Source organism: Cinclus cinclus, chromosome 17 (assembly GCF_963662255.1).
Source record: "Cinclus cinclus chromosome 17, bCinCin1.1, whole genome shotgun sequence".
NCBI lineage: Eukaryota > Metazoa > Chordata > Aves > Passeriformes > Cinclidae > Cinclus > Cinclus cinclus.
Window position 1 is genome coordinate 3,734,402 of NC_085062.1, and position 19,380 is coordinate 3,753,781.

The 19,380-nt window shown below is 52.2% G+C and overlaps 2 protein-coding genes across 4 annotated transcripts in view; one reads left to right on the top strand and one right to left on the bottom strand.

Moving 5' to 3' along the window:
• Positions 1-47: 47 nt before the first annotated feature.
• On the top strand, positions 48-8,352 carry TRAFD1 (TRAF-type zinc finger domain containing 1). Of its 2 annotated transcripts, XM_062504391.1 has the most exons (11): positions 48-430; positions 1,669-1,804; positions 1,876-1,929; positions 3,038-3,293; positions 4,255-4,518; positions 4,902-4,975; positions 5,155-5,370; positions 6,221-6,344; positions 6,559-6,853; positions 7,261-7,333; positions 7,451-8,352. In XM_062504391.1, the coding sequence occupies exons 1-11, from the start codon at positions 381-383 to the stop codon at positions 7,490-7,492; spliced, it is 1,584 nt and encodes a 527-aa protein (XP_062360375.1). In that variant the 5' UTR covers positions 48-380; the 3' UTR covers positions 7,493-8,352. The 2 variants fall into 2 exon arrangements, with proteins under 2 accessions (XP_062360375.1, XP_062360376.1); XM_062504392.1 differs by lacking the exon at positions 48-430 and having other exon boundaries at positions 545-1,804; positions 6,221-6,346.
• Positions 8,353-8,600: 248 nt separating this feature from the next.
• The window catches only part of HECTD4 (HECT domain E3 ubiquitin protein ligase 4), a 67,213-nt gene continuing 56,433 nt past the window's right edge, over positions 8,601-19,380 (bottom strand). For both annotated transcript variants that reach the window (XM_062504081.1, XM_062504080.1), the window contains exons 67-76: positions 18,647-18,837; positions 17,591-17,737; positions 15,391-15,510; positions 15,135-15,290; positions 14,553-14,656; positions 13,490-13,711; positions 12,977-13,143; positions 12,377-12,572; positions 11,869-12,091; positions 8,601-11,369 (exon numbers count right to left, since the gene is read on the bottom strand). In XM_062504081.1, coding sequence (XP_062360065.1) covers positions 11,233-11,369; positions 11,869-12,091; positions 12,377-12,572; positions 12,977-13,143; positions 13,490-13,711; positions 14,553-14,656; positions 15,135-15,290; positions 15,391-15,510; positions 17,591-17,737; positions 18,647-18,837 — 1,663 coding nt within the window. In that variant the 3' untranslated portion in view covers positions 8,601-11,232. The remainder of the gene's footprint in view (positions 11,370-11,868; positions 12,092-12,376; positions 12,573-12,976; positions 13,144-13,489; positions 13,712-14,552; positions 14,657-15,134; positions 15,291-15,390; positions 15,511-17,590; positions 17,738-18,646; positions 18,838-19,380) is intronic.

Consider the following 19,380-nt stretch of genomic DNA (forward strand, 5'->3'; position numbering starts at 1 on the left):
GCCGGGGGCGGGCAACGGCGGACGGGCCGCGGGGCGGGGCTGAGGGGCTGCCGGGGCACCGGGACACACCGGGACACACCGGGACACACCGGGACCGACCGGGCACCACGCACCGGCATCCGGCACCGCCAGCGACGCGCGCCGGGGCGTCAGAGATCGGCCCCGACCCGACCCGACCCGACTCGACTCGGGCCGGGCCACCGGAGGTCGGCACCCGACACCGGCACCCTCAGCGGGCCGGGGGACCCGGGAGCAGCGCTCCCGACCGATCCCCGCAGGGCCGCGCTTTCGATTTGGCCGGTCCCTGCCCCGGTAACTCGCAGCGGCCGGGCCCGGTGCTCGGGGGTGTGAGGGAAGCGGGCCCGGCACCGCACGGAGCCATGGCCATCGCGGCCGTGCCTGCGGCCGAGGCCCGGCTCTGCGGCAACTGGTGAGGCTGGGCCGGGGGTCGGTGAGGGCCAGGCCGGGGCCGGGGCCGGGGCCGGGGCCGGGGTCGGGGTCGGTGTCGGTGTCGGCTGGGCCGAGCCCACCCCGCTGTTACATCGGGGCACAATTCCTTGAAATGCTGTGAAATACCGGAGACGAGCGTGCGGCCTTTCTGTAAACGTTTGGGCGTTGGATTTCCCTTCTGGCTTGGCAGAGGGCTGAACAGAAACCGAAACGTTCGGTTCGAAATCCAGGCTGGCTTTTCAGTGAGATCCACACAAAGCACACGATTCCAAGTTTTTCTTCAGCAGTTCAGTGGCTTAGGAGTAGAGATATAAACATAGCCTCCTAAAGTTTTTCTCTTTGATTGCACCTCTTTGCAGGGTCCCAGCGTTGGTAATCCAGTGGCTGGTAAGGAATCACCTCACAAGTTGTCTCTAGAATACAAGCAGCTAAAGAAATTAACTTCTTCTGCTATTGTTTTCCCCCCTGGGATCTGGCAGGAGAGAGAGCTGAACAGTTGTGGTTTTAGCAAACAAAAGGTTATAAAATTAATTTAGGTGTTTTCAGGATGGATTTTTTGGAAAGGGGATGATCCATGTTAAAATGATGCTGCCTGTTTGAGGCAGGAGTAAGGACTGAGCTCCAGGTGCCTCAGTTCCTTTTGGTCCTTTTGTCTTTGGTTTCAAGACAGAAAATGAGCAGCTTAGAAATGAGGTGAGTTGGGGAATTTTTTGCAGAGTAGTGTTGTTGGGGCTCTGAGCAGCCTGGTCTGTGGAAGGTGTCCCTGTGAGCTTTAAGGTCCCTTCCAACCCAAAGCATTCCATGGTTCCATTATCCTGGAACAGGGTCTGTCAGGTATAAAAAAGCAGGGTTTCACTGCTTTCCAAAGCACTGTTTGATCTCTCAGAGCCAAGTTATTTTGAGGAAGAAGCTTTTGTCTTCTCAGACTAATTTATTAATTTGAACCCTGGTGAGAACTTGTTTGTGCTGCAAGATTTGCCGTTCACATAAAGAAATAAATCCACCTGGATTTTATCTTAATGCAATGTGACTTTTGCATGTCAAGTGCATTAATATCCACCTGTGCTGGAACCTTGAGGCCTGGCTGGGCCTTTCTCTACTCACTTTAAACCATTAATTCATTGAAATCTTTCTTAGCATTATTTTTTTGTTGTGTACAACTTCTCAGATTTGTTGTCAGTGTATTTCTGCTCAGTAACCTCAGCGACTTTCTCACAGCAAAAAGGATATTCCTGCAGTCAATTTCATCATCCATGAAATCCACTGCAGAAGAAATATTGAAATATGTCCCTACTGCAGTGACTCCATCCCAAAGTCTGAGATGAAGAACCACATTGAGTCTGAACACGTGCAGGTGAGAGACATCTCTGCTCTGCCACTGCTCATTTCTGTGGAAATTCCTCTAATGAGCTCTCTTTGCTGTAGGTCACCTGCAAGTGCATGATGAAGATGGAAAACAGCCTCCTGAAGGATCATGAGGTTGGTGGATTTTATATTATTGAGCCCTTGGGGGATAGTCTGGTGTTTCACTGATTCCAGAGCCTTTCTGTCAGCCAGCACCAGCCTGGGGCTTGTGCATCCTTTTATTGAGTGGTGCTTCCTAAACTCACACCCTTTGGGAGAAGGGATTGGAAACTGCCTTAAAATCCTGGAGCTACTCAGAGCTTCCTATCAAAGGGGTATCTGTGATAATTGGTGTTTTTTTTTTTTTTTTTTTGTCCTTCTCAGTTGAAAAATAGCTCTTTAAAATGTAATTGACTTTTTTCATTCCTTTACTGTTTCATGTTTCTGCTGGAGCCATTATGAGACTTTTAATAACTCAGTCTGTCCAAACACATTTTAAAAATAGCCTGTAAAATAAACTAAAATAGGCCAGAGTGGGATTTTCTGAGTTCTGAATCCAGTTGGCTGCTGTCACAGACAGTCTTGTTATAAATGTCATCCCTTTCCTTCCCTCCTTTAGAGACAGCTCTGGAACTGCCACCTCAGCCTGCTGATTGCTGAGGGAAAAAGGATTTTCTTTGGAAATCTGTCCAGTTCTAAACCCTGGGAGTAGCTAATCCTGCGTGTGTGTACGTGGTGCTTTTGGTTTGTAAAGCAAATGATGATGTTCTCTTGCTGCACTAAAAAACAACCTGCACTATCTGTAAATATCACATATTGTATCTATTTTTTACCTCTTTTGAAGGGCATCTCAGCTGTTGTTCAGTGTGGAGTAAAGAACACATCCAAGCAGTTCTTGAGCAGTAAATGAGGTGTTCGTAATTTACTTAATTGGTTTTTTCTGTCCCTAAAAAAACAATGTGGATTTTAGCTGTGCTCTTGGAATGCCACTGGGTTTTGGGTAGTATCTAAAACCCAAATCCAGAAAGCTCCATGTAACCCTGGGGAATTTAAAATCATGTTTTGAGTATCTGAAGAGCTTCAGCTGCCGAGTCTGTGCCTCCAACACGTCACTGTTGCATTCCCACGTTGTACCTTATTCCAGCTTATTCCTTTGGATGTGGCTGAGGACACCACAGAGAGCTCCATAGCTGAGAAAACTCAGTTTTCCACATGGGAAGAGTGATGCTGTGTGTTTTCCCAGGCATCCTCGTGCCCCCTGCGCCCCGTGCTGTGCCAGTTCTGTGACATCCAGCTGGCCTTCAACAAGCTGCAGGAGCACGAGCTCTACTGCGGGGCCAGGACCGAGCCCTGCGGGCGCTGCGGCCGCAACGTCCTGCTCAAGGAGCTCAAGGAGCACCCCCGGGTCTGTGGCAGAGAGGAGAAGGCAGCCAAGGGGAGCAGGACAGCACCAGGATTTGGGAATGAGGATGGAGCCTTGAGGAGCCAGCAGGGAGAAGGTATTGGGGATGGGCTTGGGAAGAGCCAGAGAGGGGGAAAAGGAGATTTAGAGCAGCTGTGGGACACGACTCCAGGGACAGAATCCTTATGGGATACAGCTCCAGGGATGCAACCTTAGGGACAGAACTCCAGGGACAAAACCTTAGGGACAGAACCCTTAAGGGACCCAGCTCCAGGGACAGAACCTTCAAGGGCCACAACTCCAGGGACAGAACCCTTAATGGACAGAACTCCCGGGACCAAACCTTAGGGACAGAGCTCCACAGACAAAACGTTAGGGACAGAGCTCTCATGGGACACAATTCCAGGGACAAAACCTTAAGGTCAGAACCATTAAGGTTCACAGCTCCAGGGAAAGAACCTTATGGACAGAACCCTTTAGGGACACAACTCCAGGGACAGAACCTTAGGGACAGAACCCCTAAAGACAGAATCTTAAGGGACAGGACCCCTAAGGACAAGAACCTTGAGGGCATTCATGGGAGCAGCATGAAGAAATCAAAAGTGAGAAAAAGTGGGCAAAGGAAGAAGAACTGGCTGCTTATTTGATAGCTGGTCCAGGTGTGAGGTTTTGTGATTCCTTTCTGTGAAAATACAGGATAGTGGGTGCTCCAGAGTCCCCAAGTGGGAATGTTTACCCATGGAATGAGGTGTAAGCCAGGAGTGTTGAGGTGCCTGGGATAAAAGCCTTTTTTTTTTTGCTTCCTTTCTTTTTTTTTTTTTTTTAAATTTTTTTTGTCTCAAAGTACCTGGCTTAAAAATGAAACTGGAGTTGTTTGCTCTCTGTTATTTGGGCCATGATTTTTCTCCATCCTCCTGGATTAGGTAGAGGTGCCCTTGGCTTTGCTGAACTCCAGGAGAGTCCACATGTGAAACCCTGGGGCTGAGTCTCATGTCCAGAGGGAGCTTCTGGTGGCAGCTTTGATGTTCTCCCAAATTTACAATATTTGTCTTTTGAAGGAGATGAGCTAGAGAGACCTGAAATCCTTCATTCCCAACTTTCTGAAGACTGGAATGCTGACCTGGACTATGTGTTGGCTCTCAGCCTGCAAAATGAGAATAATCCTCACCATAACACTGCAGCTGACATTCCCGGGGATTTCTGGGAATACAACTACACCAAAGAGCCTGGACAATCTGCCCATCTTGGTGGAGCAGACCTGTCCAACATCTTTTCCTGTGACTCTCCAGGGTCCTTTAGCACATCAAACCACAGAAAAATAGGTATAAACACTGTTGTGGTGGGATTTATCCTTAAATTTGAGGGGAGGGGAAAAGGAAAATTTTGGTTGGGAATGTTGAAGATTACCTAGGTCTTCTAAAAAGTCAAAATCAGATTTTTTTTTGAGACTACTAAAGCAAACCAGCAAGTGAAGAAAGAAAAGCTTATTAAAAGTAGTGGGTCTCTGACCTTGGTGTATGGTGGGAGCCCAGGTGGAGAACAAGTTTCTTGTGGAAGTAAAAATGGTGGGAAGGAGGATCTGGGGGAAACCTGGAGTGTGCAGCTTGTTCTGAAAGGAGAAATGGCACCAAAGGGTTTAATGAGGCAGCAGGAGATGTTTTCACCAGATTCCACAGAGAATCCTTCCTTCTCTCTTCTCTTGCAGACAAGGACATGATCATGTTGCCCTGCGAGTTCTGTGAGGAGCTTTGTCCTGCTGAAGATCTGATTCTTCACCAGGTTTGGGATTACCTCGTGTGCTGGGGTTTGCAGTGAAGACTTTTGTGTGGCTGTCACTGAAAAGGGTGTGGGTGACATTGAGAGAACTCTGGCATTTGGGTCTTTGCCAAGGAGGGTGGTTTTCAGTGCCCACCTGGCTTGCCAGGAAAGGTGATTTTTCCATGTTGTTTGTGTAACAGACAGGGTGTAACCCAGCAAGTGCCTTTGCCTCGTTCAGTAAGAGAAGTTCTTCTCCATGTCCATGGGAGTACAGCGGTGTGCGAGCTGGGGGCTCCAGCAGCCACAGGACTGTCCCTTCATCCCAGCCCCAAGCTGTCCAGGCAGAAGGGGACATCATGATTCCATGTGAATTCTGTGGCATCCAGCTGGAAGAGGAGATTCTCTTTCATCACCAGGTACTGAACAGGACAGGATCTGTTGGGTCACATCCCATTGTTCAATGGAGGGCCCAGTCCCAGGGGTTCTTGTGGCACATTTCAGGAATTCAGGGAGATGTCCCTGGCTCAGACCTTCCCACACAAAGCTCTGGGATCCATGTGAAGGGTTGTGCCACACTGAGACTCCTCCTGAAAATACTGGATTAATTTGAAAGCGCTTGTAATGAAACGAAACAAAAGGGCCTGAAATTGCACAATCAGAATGTTTGAGTCACACAGAAAATGAACTTGAACCCTGGATGAGTCAGCTGAGGGGAGAGAGAGGCACAAGGGTAGGAGGGGAAGTAGAGAACAGACTCCAGCCCTGGGAGTGGTGTGCCCAGGGAAGAGTCCTCTGGAATCTGCTGCTGTTACAGACAGGATGGGAGGATGGTGAGCTCACTCATTCTCTGTCTCATGGTTCATTCTTAGTCTCAACAAACTGCTGAAGTTTGAGTTGGTTGTTCTGGGTCTCTCCCGGGGGCCCAGCAAAATCAGTGTTGTGGGAATGAGATCTGATCAAACTTCAGGGCTGCTCACAAAATCCCAGAATGATTTGGGTTGGAAGGGATGTTGAAGCCTGTCCCACCCCCTGCCATGGGCAGGGACGCCTTCCAGTAACCCAGGTTGCTCCAAGCCCAGTCCAACCTGACAGGGGGATGGAACTGGATGAGCCTTAAGATCTCTTTCCACCTAAACCATTCTGGGATTCCACAGTAACAATTCCCTACTCACCTTAACACCCCCAGTGCTGCTGCTCTGCAGTGTTTTCCTAGGAATTTTCTCCTGAGTGAGCCTCACTTGACCAGCACTGTGTGTTCTGCTGCAGCACCACTGTGACCTGCGCCCTGCCAGCCCCACAGGTGACATTCCAGCTCAGGAGCTGCCAGCTCAGCCCCACAGGGACAGACGGGAATCGCCAGAGCCGGCTCGGCGACGGATCCGGCACCAAGGTGTGGGCAGAGCACACCTGAGCTCCCTGTGCTTGCTCTGAGATGCTGTTCCTCTTCTATCTCAAAAATCTTCCATCCTGTGCTCTTGATCTGGGTTTAGGGAGGGAGGATTAAATCACTGGAACTGCGTCCTTGGGGATCCTGGGATGTACACTGGGGTTGTTCTTGATGCTGAAGTTACTGTTCCCGTTAAGCTCCACATCTCTCCCTGCAGGAGATGTTTCTCCTTGGCACGCAGAAGGCTTTGGGAAGGTGGGGCTGTGCCTTGCTGCAGGGACCAGGCTGGGGACGGAGGTGGCCAGGGCTGGGAATGCGGCGTTGTCCCCTCCAGGGAGAGCCGGTGACGCTCCAGCTGCACGAGGCAAGCCCAGGAAGGGGAATGGCAGTGAGGGGACACCGAAGGACAGAGGTGACTCTGCAGCTGGGACAGCACCCCGGGCACGACCTGCTCACTTCCAGGCAGGTTCCTTCACTTCCAGCTCCTCCAGAGCTTCTCCAGCCCAGCCAAGGTAATGCCTTTGCCTTCTGGCCTGTTCCACTTCTTACGGTGCAAATCTGAATCCCCTTGACTTTGTGGCTGAAAGGGTTTTCAAAGGCTTTCAGATTGACCCAGTTGAATTTGGCTGGTGCTTTTCTGAGTTTCAAACAACAAATGTAGGTTTTTATCTCAAAATAGAGCAGACCCACTGGCCACTGGGATAAAATGTAGGATAAGGCCTCATTACCTGTCCATGGGAGTGCTCTGCTCTCACCTGGGCTCTGAACTGGTTTTGCTGCTGAAACATCTGGGCCAGGGTCAGAGGAAGCACAAGGGCCTCTCCCTCGCCCTTCCCTGTGTCCCTGCTGTGTTGTCCTGTGTTTATCCAGCACGGGTGGCTTTGCCTCCTCTGAAAGTGTCCCTGTCCCTGCCCCGCAGCTCCAGCGCCGCAGGAGGGAGGAGCCTGGGGCTGGCAGATGGGAGCATCGGCCTCCGGCGCCGCGGCTCCAAGGTGAGGCTGCAGGGGCAGCTCCTGCTGGTTTTGCCAGGAGAAAGAGCTGCTTTTTACAGACTTCCCTTATTAAGTCCTATTCGAAACCATTATTTTTCTTTTCCCCCCTCCCCTAAGGCAAAAGCCCAGAGCCCAGCAGCCAGACATCCGGAGGAGTGAGCCAGTGCCTGTGGAAAACACGGAGCACCCGGCTTTGTTCCCAGGCTCTGCCGGACTCGTTGGGCCAAGCGTGAGCAAGTTCTGACACAGCTTCAGTTTGTAGGCAGTGACCATTTTCTAAATCTCTATTTTTAATCTGTGAGAGCAAACTTCAGGTTTTTATGTCTCACCACCTTGAGCACTACCCACCCCAAGGCATCCAATCGAGTCTTAGCTTGGGCCCCACCTGAGTTCTGTGGCTGTGTGGGCTCCTTGTGCCACCCCAGGATGGGACTTGTGCCACCCCAAGCTCTGGGTGTGTCCTGCCCTGGGATGCTCGGGCACAGCTGGTGACACCAAGAGGGAGCAGTCAGTGCTCTGGACCTGTCCCACACCAAGCAGGGTTGAGGGTTGGGGCTGCAAGGCTTCTCAGTGCTGCATTTCCAAGTTTAAAGCTTTTTAAATTCCTTGGAATAAAATTTCACTGATGCTGTCCCAAACTGTTGTGCAGTGCCATCTGTCCCGAGGTGACATGGGACCACAGCCTCTGGCTGAGGGCATGTCCCAGCCCCACTGTCACTCCCTGCCCTGGGTTTAGTTCCTGTTGGAATCCCTGGGACTTTGGGAAGTGGAGCAGATCCTGGATAACGCTGGTGAGCATCAGCCTGAGTAGGGAGGTGCAGCAGATGGCACTGGCTGGGCTAATTAGCTACCCCTGGGGCAGGGTCATGACTGAAGCCTTGTCTCAGGTGCCACCTCCTGGAACAGCCAGAGCCCAACGAGGGCTGGAGGAAACTTCCTCCTAAAATAAAGACAATTTACAGATGCTCCCACCAAATGTGTTTATTTAGACAAGAAAACAAGGATAAAGGTGTCTAAAAGCAGGGGAACACCAAACCTGTGTTCTTCCCATTCCTGGGGAGAAGGGCTGTGGGAAGATCAGGGAATGAGAGCTGGTCCCTGAGGTTTGGGATGGATAAAGGGATGCTGTGGGTCAGGTCATTTGTCATTAAGTATGACAGATAATTAATGACTGAGGTGGCAGAGCCTGTGCTGTGCCTCAGGCACAAGGAACATCCAGGGGAACAACCTCAGCAGTAACCGTGCTTCCCTTTGGTACAAAATCCTTAGGTTTTGTTCCAAATAACACAAAGAACCCAAAAAAGTGGGATTTCAACAGAGAAAGATTTCAACAGAGAAGCTGCAGCTCCCTTTGTCCCCGTTCTCCTCCTCTGCCTCAGGCAGCTCCAGCAGCAGATCCCACTCCCTGAAGCCCCAAAGAAGGACACAAACACCTCCAGGGATGTTAAGAATCTCCTTTATGCAGGTGTACACTCGATGGCCAAGAGCACTTACAGGTTAATGCCGTGTATGGAACCGAGATGGACACACACCAAGCTAGAACTAATACCCAGCTCCAGAGTTTTTCCATTGTTTAGTATAATTTTACATTCTGAATGAATATATATTAAAAAAAATAATAATAGTCATCACAAACCAATCTTTGCTTTGACAAACAAGCCTAGTACAGACAATGTCAAGTTCATTTAAAGCACGAGGAATTAAGGATGATTAGAAAAGCTTTAATTAAAAGGCCATTTGAGCCACAGCTGGGGGGCTGCAGCACTTCCTTCCCAGGAGCACGGAATTAAAAAAAAAAAAAAAAAGCCAAAAAACTCCCACAGGTCCTCTTGTGGGGCTCATCCTGTTCTCCAGAACAAACCAAAGTTGATGGAAGTTGGTTATTGGTGTGACATTTGTCCTGTAGAAGAAGCTTCATTTACACCCCCAGGTGCAAACGGCAGCGACGAGAAGTTCGTTATTTGTAATCATAAATAATTAACTGTAATAAATACGGATCAAGTAATGTTCCAGCACACGCCCGGGTGCAAGGGTGCTCCACTCGGATGTGCTTCCCCAAGGAGCACACACGCAGTAGCAGCAGTTTCTTACTCACAGCTGGAACTGGAGCCTTGGGAACCGCTGGCACACGGAGCCCTCCGGGATGGCCCCTCGGTATTTTGGGACTGGAACCCAGGATAAGCCCAGGGAGAGCCCAGCCCGAGGCCACAGCTCTGCCATGGAATCCAGCCGGCGTTCCCCGTGTCCCCACGGGAACAACCCGGCTCCGAGCCGCCCCTTCGGCTTCGTTTTCCCTTGGTCTTTGTAAACTCCAGGTGTTCCCGCTTGCTCCGAGTGGTTTCTGAGCTACATAAACGCTTCTACCAGGAAATGGACGAGATTCAAGAGTAAATATACTTCCTACATGGATCTGTTCCCTGGACAGGGCAATATGCATTGGGAGGGTAACAGCTTCCTAACCACGGGGTTGGGAGACTCCGGCTGCCGACGACTACGTACGAGTGCTGCACACGCATTCCCATTCCCACTCGCTCACGGAAGAACAAGGACACCCATCCCGAACTCACGCACCGCCTCTCCCGCATCCCACGCACTCAGCGTTCCCACTATTCACAATAATGTACAATAAATACATTTGGGATTCCCGGGAGCTGTTGCAGAGCCACGGGACACCGAGCTGAAGGTTCAGTCACCTCAGCCAGAGCCTCCCGGGCGGCTCCGCGCCGGCACTCGGCTTGAGGGCAGCGCCGACGGATTCCGGGACGGTCTCTTCCTCAGAACTCGGGATCCGAGGGATCAGCAAAGCTGGAGTGTCCCAGAAATCCTGGGGAGGGAGGAGACGCCTGTGGAGGGGCTGCTCTGAACCACCCAGAACAGCAGTGAAACGTGGAGTTGTTCCTGCTCCGCAGCCGGATCCCAGCTTTCCACACAAAACAGGAGCTTTATCTTCTGACAGGTGACTGCGTCCTCCTGCCACGTGGCAGAGGTTTTTAGGATAATCTGCTCTTGGATCAAAGATTTTTGAGTACAAAAATGAGTTCCAGGTGTTTGAGCACCCCCTGGTTGTTCTGAGAGCTCACTGGGAAATAGGATAGTCCACCCATTTGGGATGGACTGTGGTATCTTACACCCTTTGGAGAGAAGCTGCTTTGTTCTGCTCATATTTTAATTACAATATATTAATTTGTTGCTAAGCAAAGCAGACTTTCAAGAACATCTAGGGCAGGAACCCAATGGAATCACGGCCCTTTCACTGTTCTATTGGAAATTTTCCCAAAAGTGTTGAGCTGAACCCTCCAGTTCCCTGTGGCAGCCCCCATGTGCTTGGTCAGAGTTTAAAAAAATTTCAAGGAAAGTGGTGGAAAGGTGGAAAAACAGTTTTTGCAGCAAAGTTCCTGCTTCAAACCTCAAGCAAGTGCCACAAATCCTGCCCGTGCTCTGCTCCTGCCCACACAGTGATTCCCTCCCCACACCCAAACTTGGCATTTTTGTACTCAAAAACCTCTCGGGGGAGAGTGATCCATGAGCCTTCCCCTCCAAGGGCTCCTGGCCTTGGAATGCCCTCCCTGCCAGTGTTGTTTGCAGGGGCAGACCATTGTGGATTACAAAATTAGAAATGTACAGGTGGAAAGGTTTTTTTCCCCAGATTAAATTATACACAAACTGGTCTTTACTAAACTATCCTACAAATATTCCACAAACAAGGCAGCAAAAGAACCAGTCCACCACGAAGTCTACGAATACAAAATGGAAGTCTTGTGGGAATTACTGTAACGGGAACGAAGGTTCAGGAAATAAATTAACCCCCAAAGCCATCCCACGGGAGGTGCTGGATGGGAACCGAAGGGGTTCCAGTGGGCAGAGTCACGGAGTCACCTCCAGGCGTTCCCTGCTCCTGCTCAGCCGCTGAGCGGATCCTCCCGGTAGTGGATGGCGTAGCGGAGCTTTTCCAGCATGATGTCCAGCGAGGAATACTGCGGGAGCTTGATCATGAACATGCACGTCTCCACTCGGATGTACCGCGAGTCCGGGGAACCTGCAGAGAGCCAGCAAGGGGTTAAAACTCAACCTGACACTTCTCTTCCTGAGGTTATCCAAAATCCAAACCCGGCCTGTTGTGGGGATTTTGAATTGTAAATGTTTCTGTGCTTCTCCATCACGCCTCATGTCAATGTTTTTCCAATAGTTTAATAATTTTAAAAGCATTTCAGACAAACAGCAAAGTGTCTGCATCTCTACAGGGCGAAGCTTTAATTGTGGAATCCCAGAACAGTTTGGGTCGGAAAGGATCTTAACAGCTCATCCAGTTCCACTCTCCCACCATGGGCAGGGAACCTTCCACTGGATGCAGTTCAAGTTTTATGTGAAATTTTATTTTTATATCATTTAAACCCCAATTCTCTCCTTTTTTACCCTCATAACCACCTGTCCCTCATGTCACTGTCCATTAAACACCAGTTAAGGGGGGGCTGCAGGCTGGGGCAGTGCTGGGGACAGAACCAGCTCCCGTCCCTTGGGAAGTGCCCGTTCCGTACCTGCGGCGCCGTCAGGGGGGGCGATTTTCATGGGATAAGGGGGGACGTGGGCGGTGTCGGGGCCGCCGTCCTTGCAGGGGCAGGTGAAGGGGATCCTCTCCTGGTTACAGGCAAACTTGATGAACTTGCAGAGCTCCTCCTGTGTGAACATCTCCAGGGCACTCCAGAAGAACTCGATGTGCTGGTCGGTCTCCATCAGTCCCACCTGGTACATGGTGTGTGCCTGAGGGGACAGGGACATGTGTCCGCTGCTGCTCTGCCCTCTCCCTTCAGCAGTCTTCCCCACTACACTTCTAAATAAATGAAGTTCAAACTCTTACTCCTCTCTGAACAAGCCCTACCTATTATTTCCTGAATCCAGTGAAATCTTAATAAACCTCTCTGGGGGCAAAGGGGTGTCCAAGCAGCTCCCCAAGGATGTCCTGGCTGCACCAGAAGATTCTCCCCTCCCACCTTCCCATGGGGAGGATCCCCCTCTCTGTGGCCCACAGGAGTGTGGCCAAAGCACCTTGAGGAATTCCAGGTTGATGTAGGGAAGGCCACAGGTCCTCAGCTCCATCTCCAGGGGGGTGAGTGTGGTCAGGAGCTGCAGGGGGATGATGGAGCCCAGCCCTGCCCTCACTGCTGTCATGCACTCCGGGGTCTGCAGCTCCCGCATCCGCAGGCTCCGGATGGCGGCCGCGTACACGTCCTTGTTCTCCCACCTGCAGGGGCACAGATCTGGGATGAGGGAGGAACACCTGGGAGAGCCCTCATGCCCCACCCCATGTTACATGTGGAAGGGTTTTATGGAGAGATTCTGATCTGGAATAATCCAGAGTTAGCAAAACACACTTTGCATTCTGATGCTTCCCAGTTAATTCTGCTGTCCTCTGCTTCCTCCTCCCACCTGCCCATCCCTCTCAACTGGGACCAGCCCTGCTCCTCTGTCTCTTCCAGAGCCAAACAGCACCAGTGATCCCAAGTTCTGCCAACCTCTCACAAAGCAAAGCTTCCCCGGATCATTCCAACTTATTACAAAGTTATTACTTTGTGACTTATTACTGTGCTTGGAGAACAGTTCCAGAGATGTTCTGTGCCACATCCTGCCTGGAAGGCTGCTCCTTACCCCACAGGGATGTGCCTGCCCCTGGGACACAGCTCCACCTCCTCCCCAGTGAGGCTCAGGTAGGTGAATTTGCAGCAGGGTTTGTTGGGGCAGTCGGGGCTCTCTGTTGCCAGGTGCTGGGAGGCGATTTCAGCACACAGAGCTTCCAGCTCTGTCTCGTCACTGATCTGTCATGGAACAAGGACAAGGACCTGGTCACCAACATGGCAGTGCCTCATCACAGCTGTCCCCACAACAGGGACTCACTCCAACAGCCAAATCCTGCTTTGGGGGTTCTGGTCTGGCTTAGCTGTATTTCAGTAAATATTTCAGAGGCCGGAATTCCACCATGCCCGGCAGCAGGGGAGCGTGGGAAACTTCTTCAAGGCAACAGGATGTAAAATCCCGCATCCAAGAGGAATCAACCCATCTCCCAACCCTGCTGCCATGAAAACCACCTGGCAGCTACCAGTGAGGGCAGGCAGCAATGTGCCATGTGGGGATCCTGAGGAAAAGCAGGGAAAAGGGACCTACATTTTCAAATTTTTTGACGTAGTTGTAGGTGAGGATGTCAGCTTCCTGCAGATCCACGTCAGGATCCAGGGGCTCTCCCACCAGGGTCTTCCAGAAGGAGGGCAGGAGGTCCAGGGGCAGAGGAACATCGGCTCGGATGGCAATGCCCAGGAGCTGCCCGAAGAAATGGAACAGCTGCTCCTCGGCGTAGGTGATGGGGCTGGGGGTCAGGATGTACTTGCCCTGTGGAGAGAATGGGGCACACAGGGCAGGACTGAGCCCGAGGAGCTGTGTGCTGGCAGCCTGTGGAAGTGTTCTGGCTATGTTTAGTTGGATACCAAAGGATCTGCTGCTATTTTACACACTGGTATCACCTTATCACTTCCTGATCAAATCAACCCCAGGAAGTTGGTTCCCACTTTGCCAAGCTGTTGATCAACACTCAGGATTTTCTGGACTTGTTAAATCTGTTTGACATCCAAGCCTTTTAGCTGTGGGATGTTTCTGAGCCTGGATTTGCAGAGCCAGGTTTGCTACACAGTTGGTTTTAAGCTGAGGGAACCGAGCTGTTTCCTACCCTAAGAATATTCCCAGGAAGGAACTACTGAGAATTCTTTGACTACCACCTTTATCTTGTTTCTAGGGAACATCCACTGCACAAAGTAAGACATTAAATAGCATGGATGGAGCATCTTATTTTACTGGCAACGAGACAGATCTTTCTGGTAACATTCCTGGAGTAAAGCCACAGAATAAAAAAATCATGGAAGTTCACCGGTTTGGGACAGACAACCTCTAAAGCAGACAACTAAACCTCACTCTGAATGCTGCCCAGGAGTTTTAGCTGTGCTCCACAATTTGCATTTTGCTGCCTTGGCTCCTTCTCCAAGTACCTGCTGCACACAAAAGGTGCAACATGGGATTCACCAGCTCCCACTTCCAGCTCTCCAGGATGTGGGACCTGCTTGGTTTCATGGATCTGACACCTCTCTCTGCACCTCTGACCAAATGTATCCAACTCCTGTTCAAACCCAGCATTCAAAAAGAGAAAATACCCCTCATTTTTGGCATTGGGATCTCACACCTTGTTCTTATTGACAGCAGAGCTGGGGCACAGCAGGAGCAGGGAGAGGGAGGAGCTCTGGAGCTCTTTACACACTTGCCAAAGGAAGTGACGGAAAGATCCACCTGGAAAATAGAGAGGGAAAATAATGAAAATATTCCTTTGCTCCTGCTGAATTCCTAAGTGCTGCTTTTCTTTCCAGCACTCCAAGAACAGCAGGAATATTTGTTCTACCAGCTGGACTGCAAATGGCATTTGGTGCTGGATTAGGAGATGGATGGGGCTGTCCTAAAAAAAGGAGGTCCATGGCAGTCCCCAGTCCCCATTCCCAGTCCCAGTCCCCACTCACTGGTACCCTGTCCCTATTCCCATTCCCTGTTCCCACTCCCGGGTACCCAGTCCCCATTCCCAGTCCCTGTCCCCAGTCCCCACTCCCAGGTACCCAGTCCCTGTCCCCAGTGCCTGTCCCCAGTCCCCACTCCCTGGTACCCAGTCCCCACTCCCAGTCCCTGTTCCCAGTGCCTGTCCCCAGTCCCCACTCCCTGGTACCCAGTCCCCACTCCCAGTCCCTGTTCCCAGTGCCTGTCCCCAGTCCCCACTCACTGGTGCCGTGCACCTCCTCCCCAGTGAAGCGGATGTTGAAGGCGTAGGTGGGGTCGCCCCCGCTGGCCAGTTTGACGCAGAGCTGGGACGAGGGAACACAGCCCAGCTGCCGGGCAGCCTGGCAGAAGTAGGAATTCTCAGAGGAACGGACCTCCCCTGCCCAACACAAAGGCAAAAATGAACCTCCAGCCTCACAAAGCAGCAGCTGAGCTGGGGGAAAGCAAACGGGGTTGGAAAGGATCAGTGCTCGCTGTACCTCCAACGATTTCCAGGGGATCCAGGGTGATTTCTGGGGCTGCATGGTCAGCAGTTCTTTGCACAGTGGCATTGAGCACTCTGTTCATGACAGTGACTTTTGTGTCATAAAAGATTAAACCTGAAGAAACAAACCACATTTCAGCGAAGTTAATCTACTCCTGAAATTCTCCAGTGGATAGTGGTAGAATAAAAATGTCCCCTTCATTAGATAGGTAAGACATGGCTAATCTAAATTTAAAAAAAAATTTGATAAAATCATGGAATGGTTTCCATGATTCCACTCATCCAGTTTTACCCCCTGCCATAGTGCAGGTTTCTCCAAGTCCCATCTGTTTGTTCCTCACGTTTTCTGGAACATGTGCACTGGGATAGAACATTGATGAATACAATTCCCATGTTCTATAAATAGATCCCAGCAACTCCACCACAATCTCTGTAAATAGGAGCACTTTGCCAAATAGTTTTCAGCAGTCTGAGATGTTTTGACAATAAAGCTACAGGCAAGAAATGATGATAAAAAATAGGGCTGTGACACTACCCCAAAAATAAATTTAATACCTCCTATCTCTGGGAAGAGAAATCTCTGAACATTCCTCACTCCCCCATACTGTTTTAGGAGTGGTTTTTTTCCAGCTGGGCCAATACAAAAAACCTCCTTTGACACACTGACACCCCTGGTGAATTCTGTATCACCTTCTTCAGAAAACAAATCTGGGCAATATAATGACCCAAATCTTGGGGGCTTTTTTTTTGGTGTCTAATGAAAGCTGTAAAAATACTCTGATGCACTTTTGTATTTTCTTGATCTTTTAACGCTACAACAGCAAAGTCCTGGACTTACACCTGATCTCCTTCTTAACTAAAAGAATTTCAATTTCTGGATACTCCCAAAAGAAAAAAGACCCACAGACACAGAAGATGGAAACACTCCCTCTGTGGTCACAGTGTCATGAGGATAAACCCCCTTCCCTTTAAAAGCAAACCAAGAGAGAAGTGCCCAGGGGTCAGTGCCCTGCAGAGAGCCCTGGGGTCAGTGCCCAGGGGTCAGTGCTCTGCAGAGTGCCCAGGGGTCAGTGCCCAGGGGTCAGTGCCCTGCAGAGAGCCCAGGGGTCAGTGCCCAGGGGTCAGTGCTCTGCAGAGTGCCCAGGGGTCAGTGCCCAGGGGTCAGTGCCCTGCAGAGAGCCCTGGGGTCAGTGCCCAGGGGTCAGTGCCCTGCAGAGTGCCCAGGGGTCAGTGCCCAGGGATCAGTGCCCAGGGATCAGTGCTCTGCAGAGTGCCCAGGGGTCAGTGCCCAGGGGTCAGTGCCCAGGGGTCAGTGCTCTGCAGAGTGCCCAGGGGTCAGTGCCCAGGGGTCAGTGCCCAGGGGTCAGTGCTCTGCAGAGTGCCCAGGGGTCAGTGCCCAGGGGTCAGTGCCCAGGGGTCAGTGCCCTGCAGAGTGCCCAGGGGTCAGTGCCCTGCAGAGAGCCCCGGGGTCAGTGCCCAGGGGTCAGTGCTCTGCAGAGTGCCCAGGGGTCAGTGCCCAGGGATCAGTGCCCAGGGATCAGTGCTCTGCAGAGTGCCCAGGGGTCAGTGCCCAGGGGTCAGTGCCCAGGGGTCAGTGCTCTGCAGAGAGCCCCGGGGTCAGTGCCCAGGGGTCAGTGCCCTGCAGAGTGCCCAGGGGTCAGTGCCCAGGGGTCAGTGCCCAGGGGTCAGTGCTCTGCAGAGTACCCCAGGGTCAGTGCCCAGGGGTCAGTGCCCAGGGGTCAGTGCCCTGCAGAGAGCCCTGGGGTCAGTGCCCAGGGGTCAGTGCCCTGCGGAGTGCCCAGGGGTCAGTGCCCAGGGGTCAGTGCTCTGCAGAGAGCCCCGGGGTCAGTGCCCAGGGGTCAGTGCTCTGCAGAGTGCCCAGGGGTCAGTGCCCAGGGGTCAGTGCTCTGCAGAGTGCCCAGGGGTCAGTGCCCAGGGGTCAGTGCCCTGCAGAGTGCCCAGGGGTCAGTGCCCAGGGGTCAGTGCTCTGCAGAGAGCCCCGGGGTCAGTGCCCAGGGGTCAGTGCTCTGCAGAGAGCCCAGGGGTCAGTGCCCAGGGGTCAGTGCTCTGCAGAGTGCCCAGGGGTCAGTGCCCAGGGGTCAGTGCTCTGCAGAGAGCCCCGGGGTCAGTGCCCAGGGGTCAGTGCCCAGGGGTCAGTGCTCTGCAGAGTACCCCAGGGTCAGTGCCCTGCTGACCTTTGGCCTCCTGCAGTAAGGCAGCGATGCTGTTCCCGTACATGCTGGTCTGCCGCAGCTCCACCAGTGGCAGGAAGAATGTCTCCAGTGTGGTGTTGAGGGACTGCAGCAGGGCAAAGCGCAGCCTCAGGCTCTCCACGGGGACATCTGCAGGGAGAAACTCCCAGTCAGAGACAGCAACAGACCCCCCACCTCCTGCAAATCCCAGCACATTTGGTACAGGAACCACACAAACCCCTTCCAAAGCAGCCTCTCTGATCCCTGTGCTGAGGATGCATCCCTCATGTTCATCCCTGGATCTTGAGTCTTGGGGTAGTGAGTCTAGAATCTCCAATTATCACTGAATTTTCCTCCTAAAATGCTTAGAACAGGATTTAGGTGACTAAAATCTGCCCTATGTCAAGAATGGAAATCCAGCCTTCCTTCCCCTGCAAGTTGAACTCACCAGGTATTTCCTGCTCCAGCCTGAGCTGGGAATTCTGCTTGGAGAGCAGGTAGCAGCTGCAGTGCATCCCTGGCTTTGCCCAAGCCGATCCTGCACAAGAGCAGGAGGTGGCAGCTGCCAGCTTCCTCCTGCTCTCCCATCCCACCTGGGTCCCTTCCTAGGGAGTTCCATCTATCACACCTTGGTCAAGTCCCCCTCCCTCAGTGGCACCTTCTCACTCCCTCCCTCAAGGGCTCCAATCCCCACTGCCCCTCTGGAAGACCTCCCTCTAACCCAGTAGCAAGGATCCCTACTTGGCTGGGTGCTGAAATCCCCATTTTCTGAGCTAACCTGGCACTTCCTACCATGAAAGGCAAACTCTTTCACCTGCCTAAAAGAAAGTTCTGAGCACAACCCCTGACATGGCATGGCTATGCTGTCTCTTCCACAAGTTCTGAGGTATCTCAACCATCCTTTTTTACCCAATTTTCCACTTGTAAACAAAGAATTTCCCAGCATAAATTAAGAAGCACAATTTAAAGCCTCATCCCACCGAGCCTCCAAAGGAACAACAGGAGTGCTCCCAACTCTTCCCCTGGAAAAAGCCCTCTATGCCAACCATCCACACATACTCAGGAGACAGGAAATCCTGGGATCTGCTGCATCAGCTGGGTCCAGGTACACCTCGTGGGGGTGGAGGCGTGCGGGGGTGATGGCCAGGTGGCGGCACAGGCGGTTGATGTACTGCACCAGGGCCACGTCCATCTCCAGGCTCCACTTGCGCGACGCCTTCTGCGCGTGCCTGGCGTCGATGCAGGCACACCTGGCAGGGCACAGGGCACAGCTGCTCACCCACAGCGTGCTGGACAGCTCCACCTGGAGCACAGCCCCTCCATGTCCAACCCAGAGCACAGCCCCTCCATAACCAACCCAGAGCACAGCTCCTCCATGACCAACCCAGAGCACAGCCCCTCCATAACCAACCCAGAGCACAGCTCCTCCATGACCAACCCAGAGCACAGCTCCTCCATGTCCAACCCAGAGCACAGCCCCTCCATGTCCAACCCAGAGCACAGCCCCTCCATGTCCAACCCAGAGCACAGCCCCTCCATGTCCAACCCAGAGCACAGCTCCTCCATGTCCAACCCAGAGCACAGCCCCTCCATGTCCAACCCAGAGCACAGCCCCTCCATGTCCAACCCAGAGCACAGCCCCTCCATAACCAACCCAGAGCACAGCCCCTCCATGACCAACCCAGAGCACAGCTCCTCCATGTCCAACCCAGAGCACAGCCCCTCCATGACCAACCCAGAGCACAGCTCCTCCATGTCCAACCCAGAGCACAGCTCCTCCATAACCAACCCAG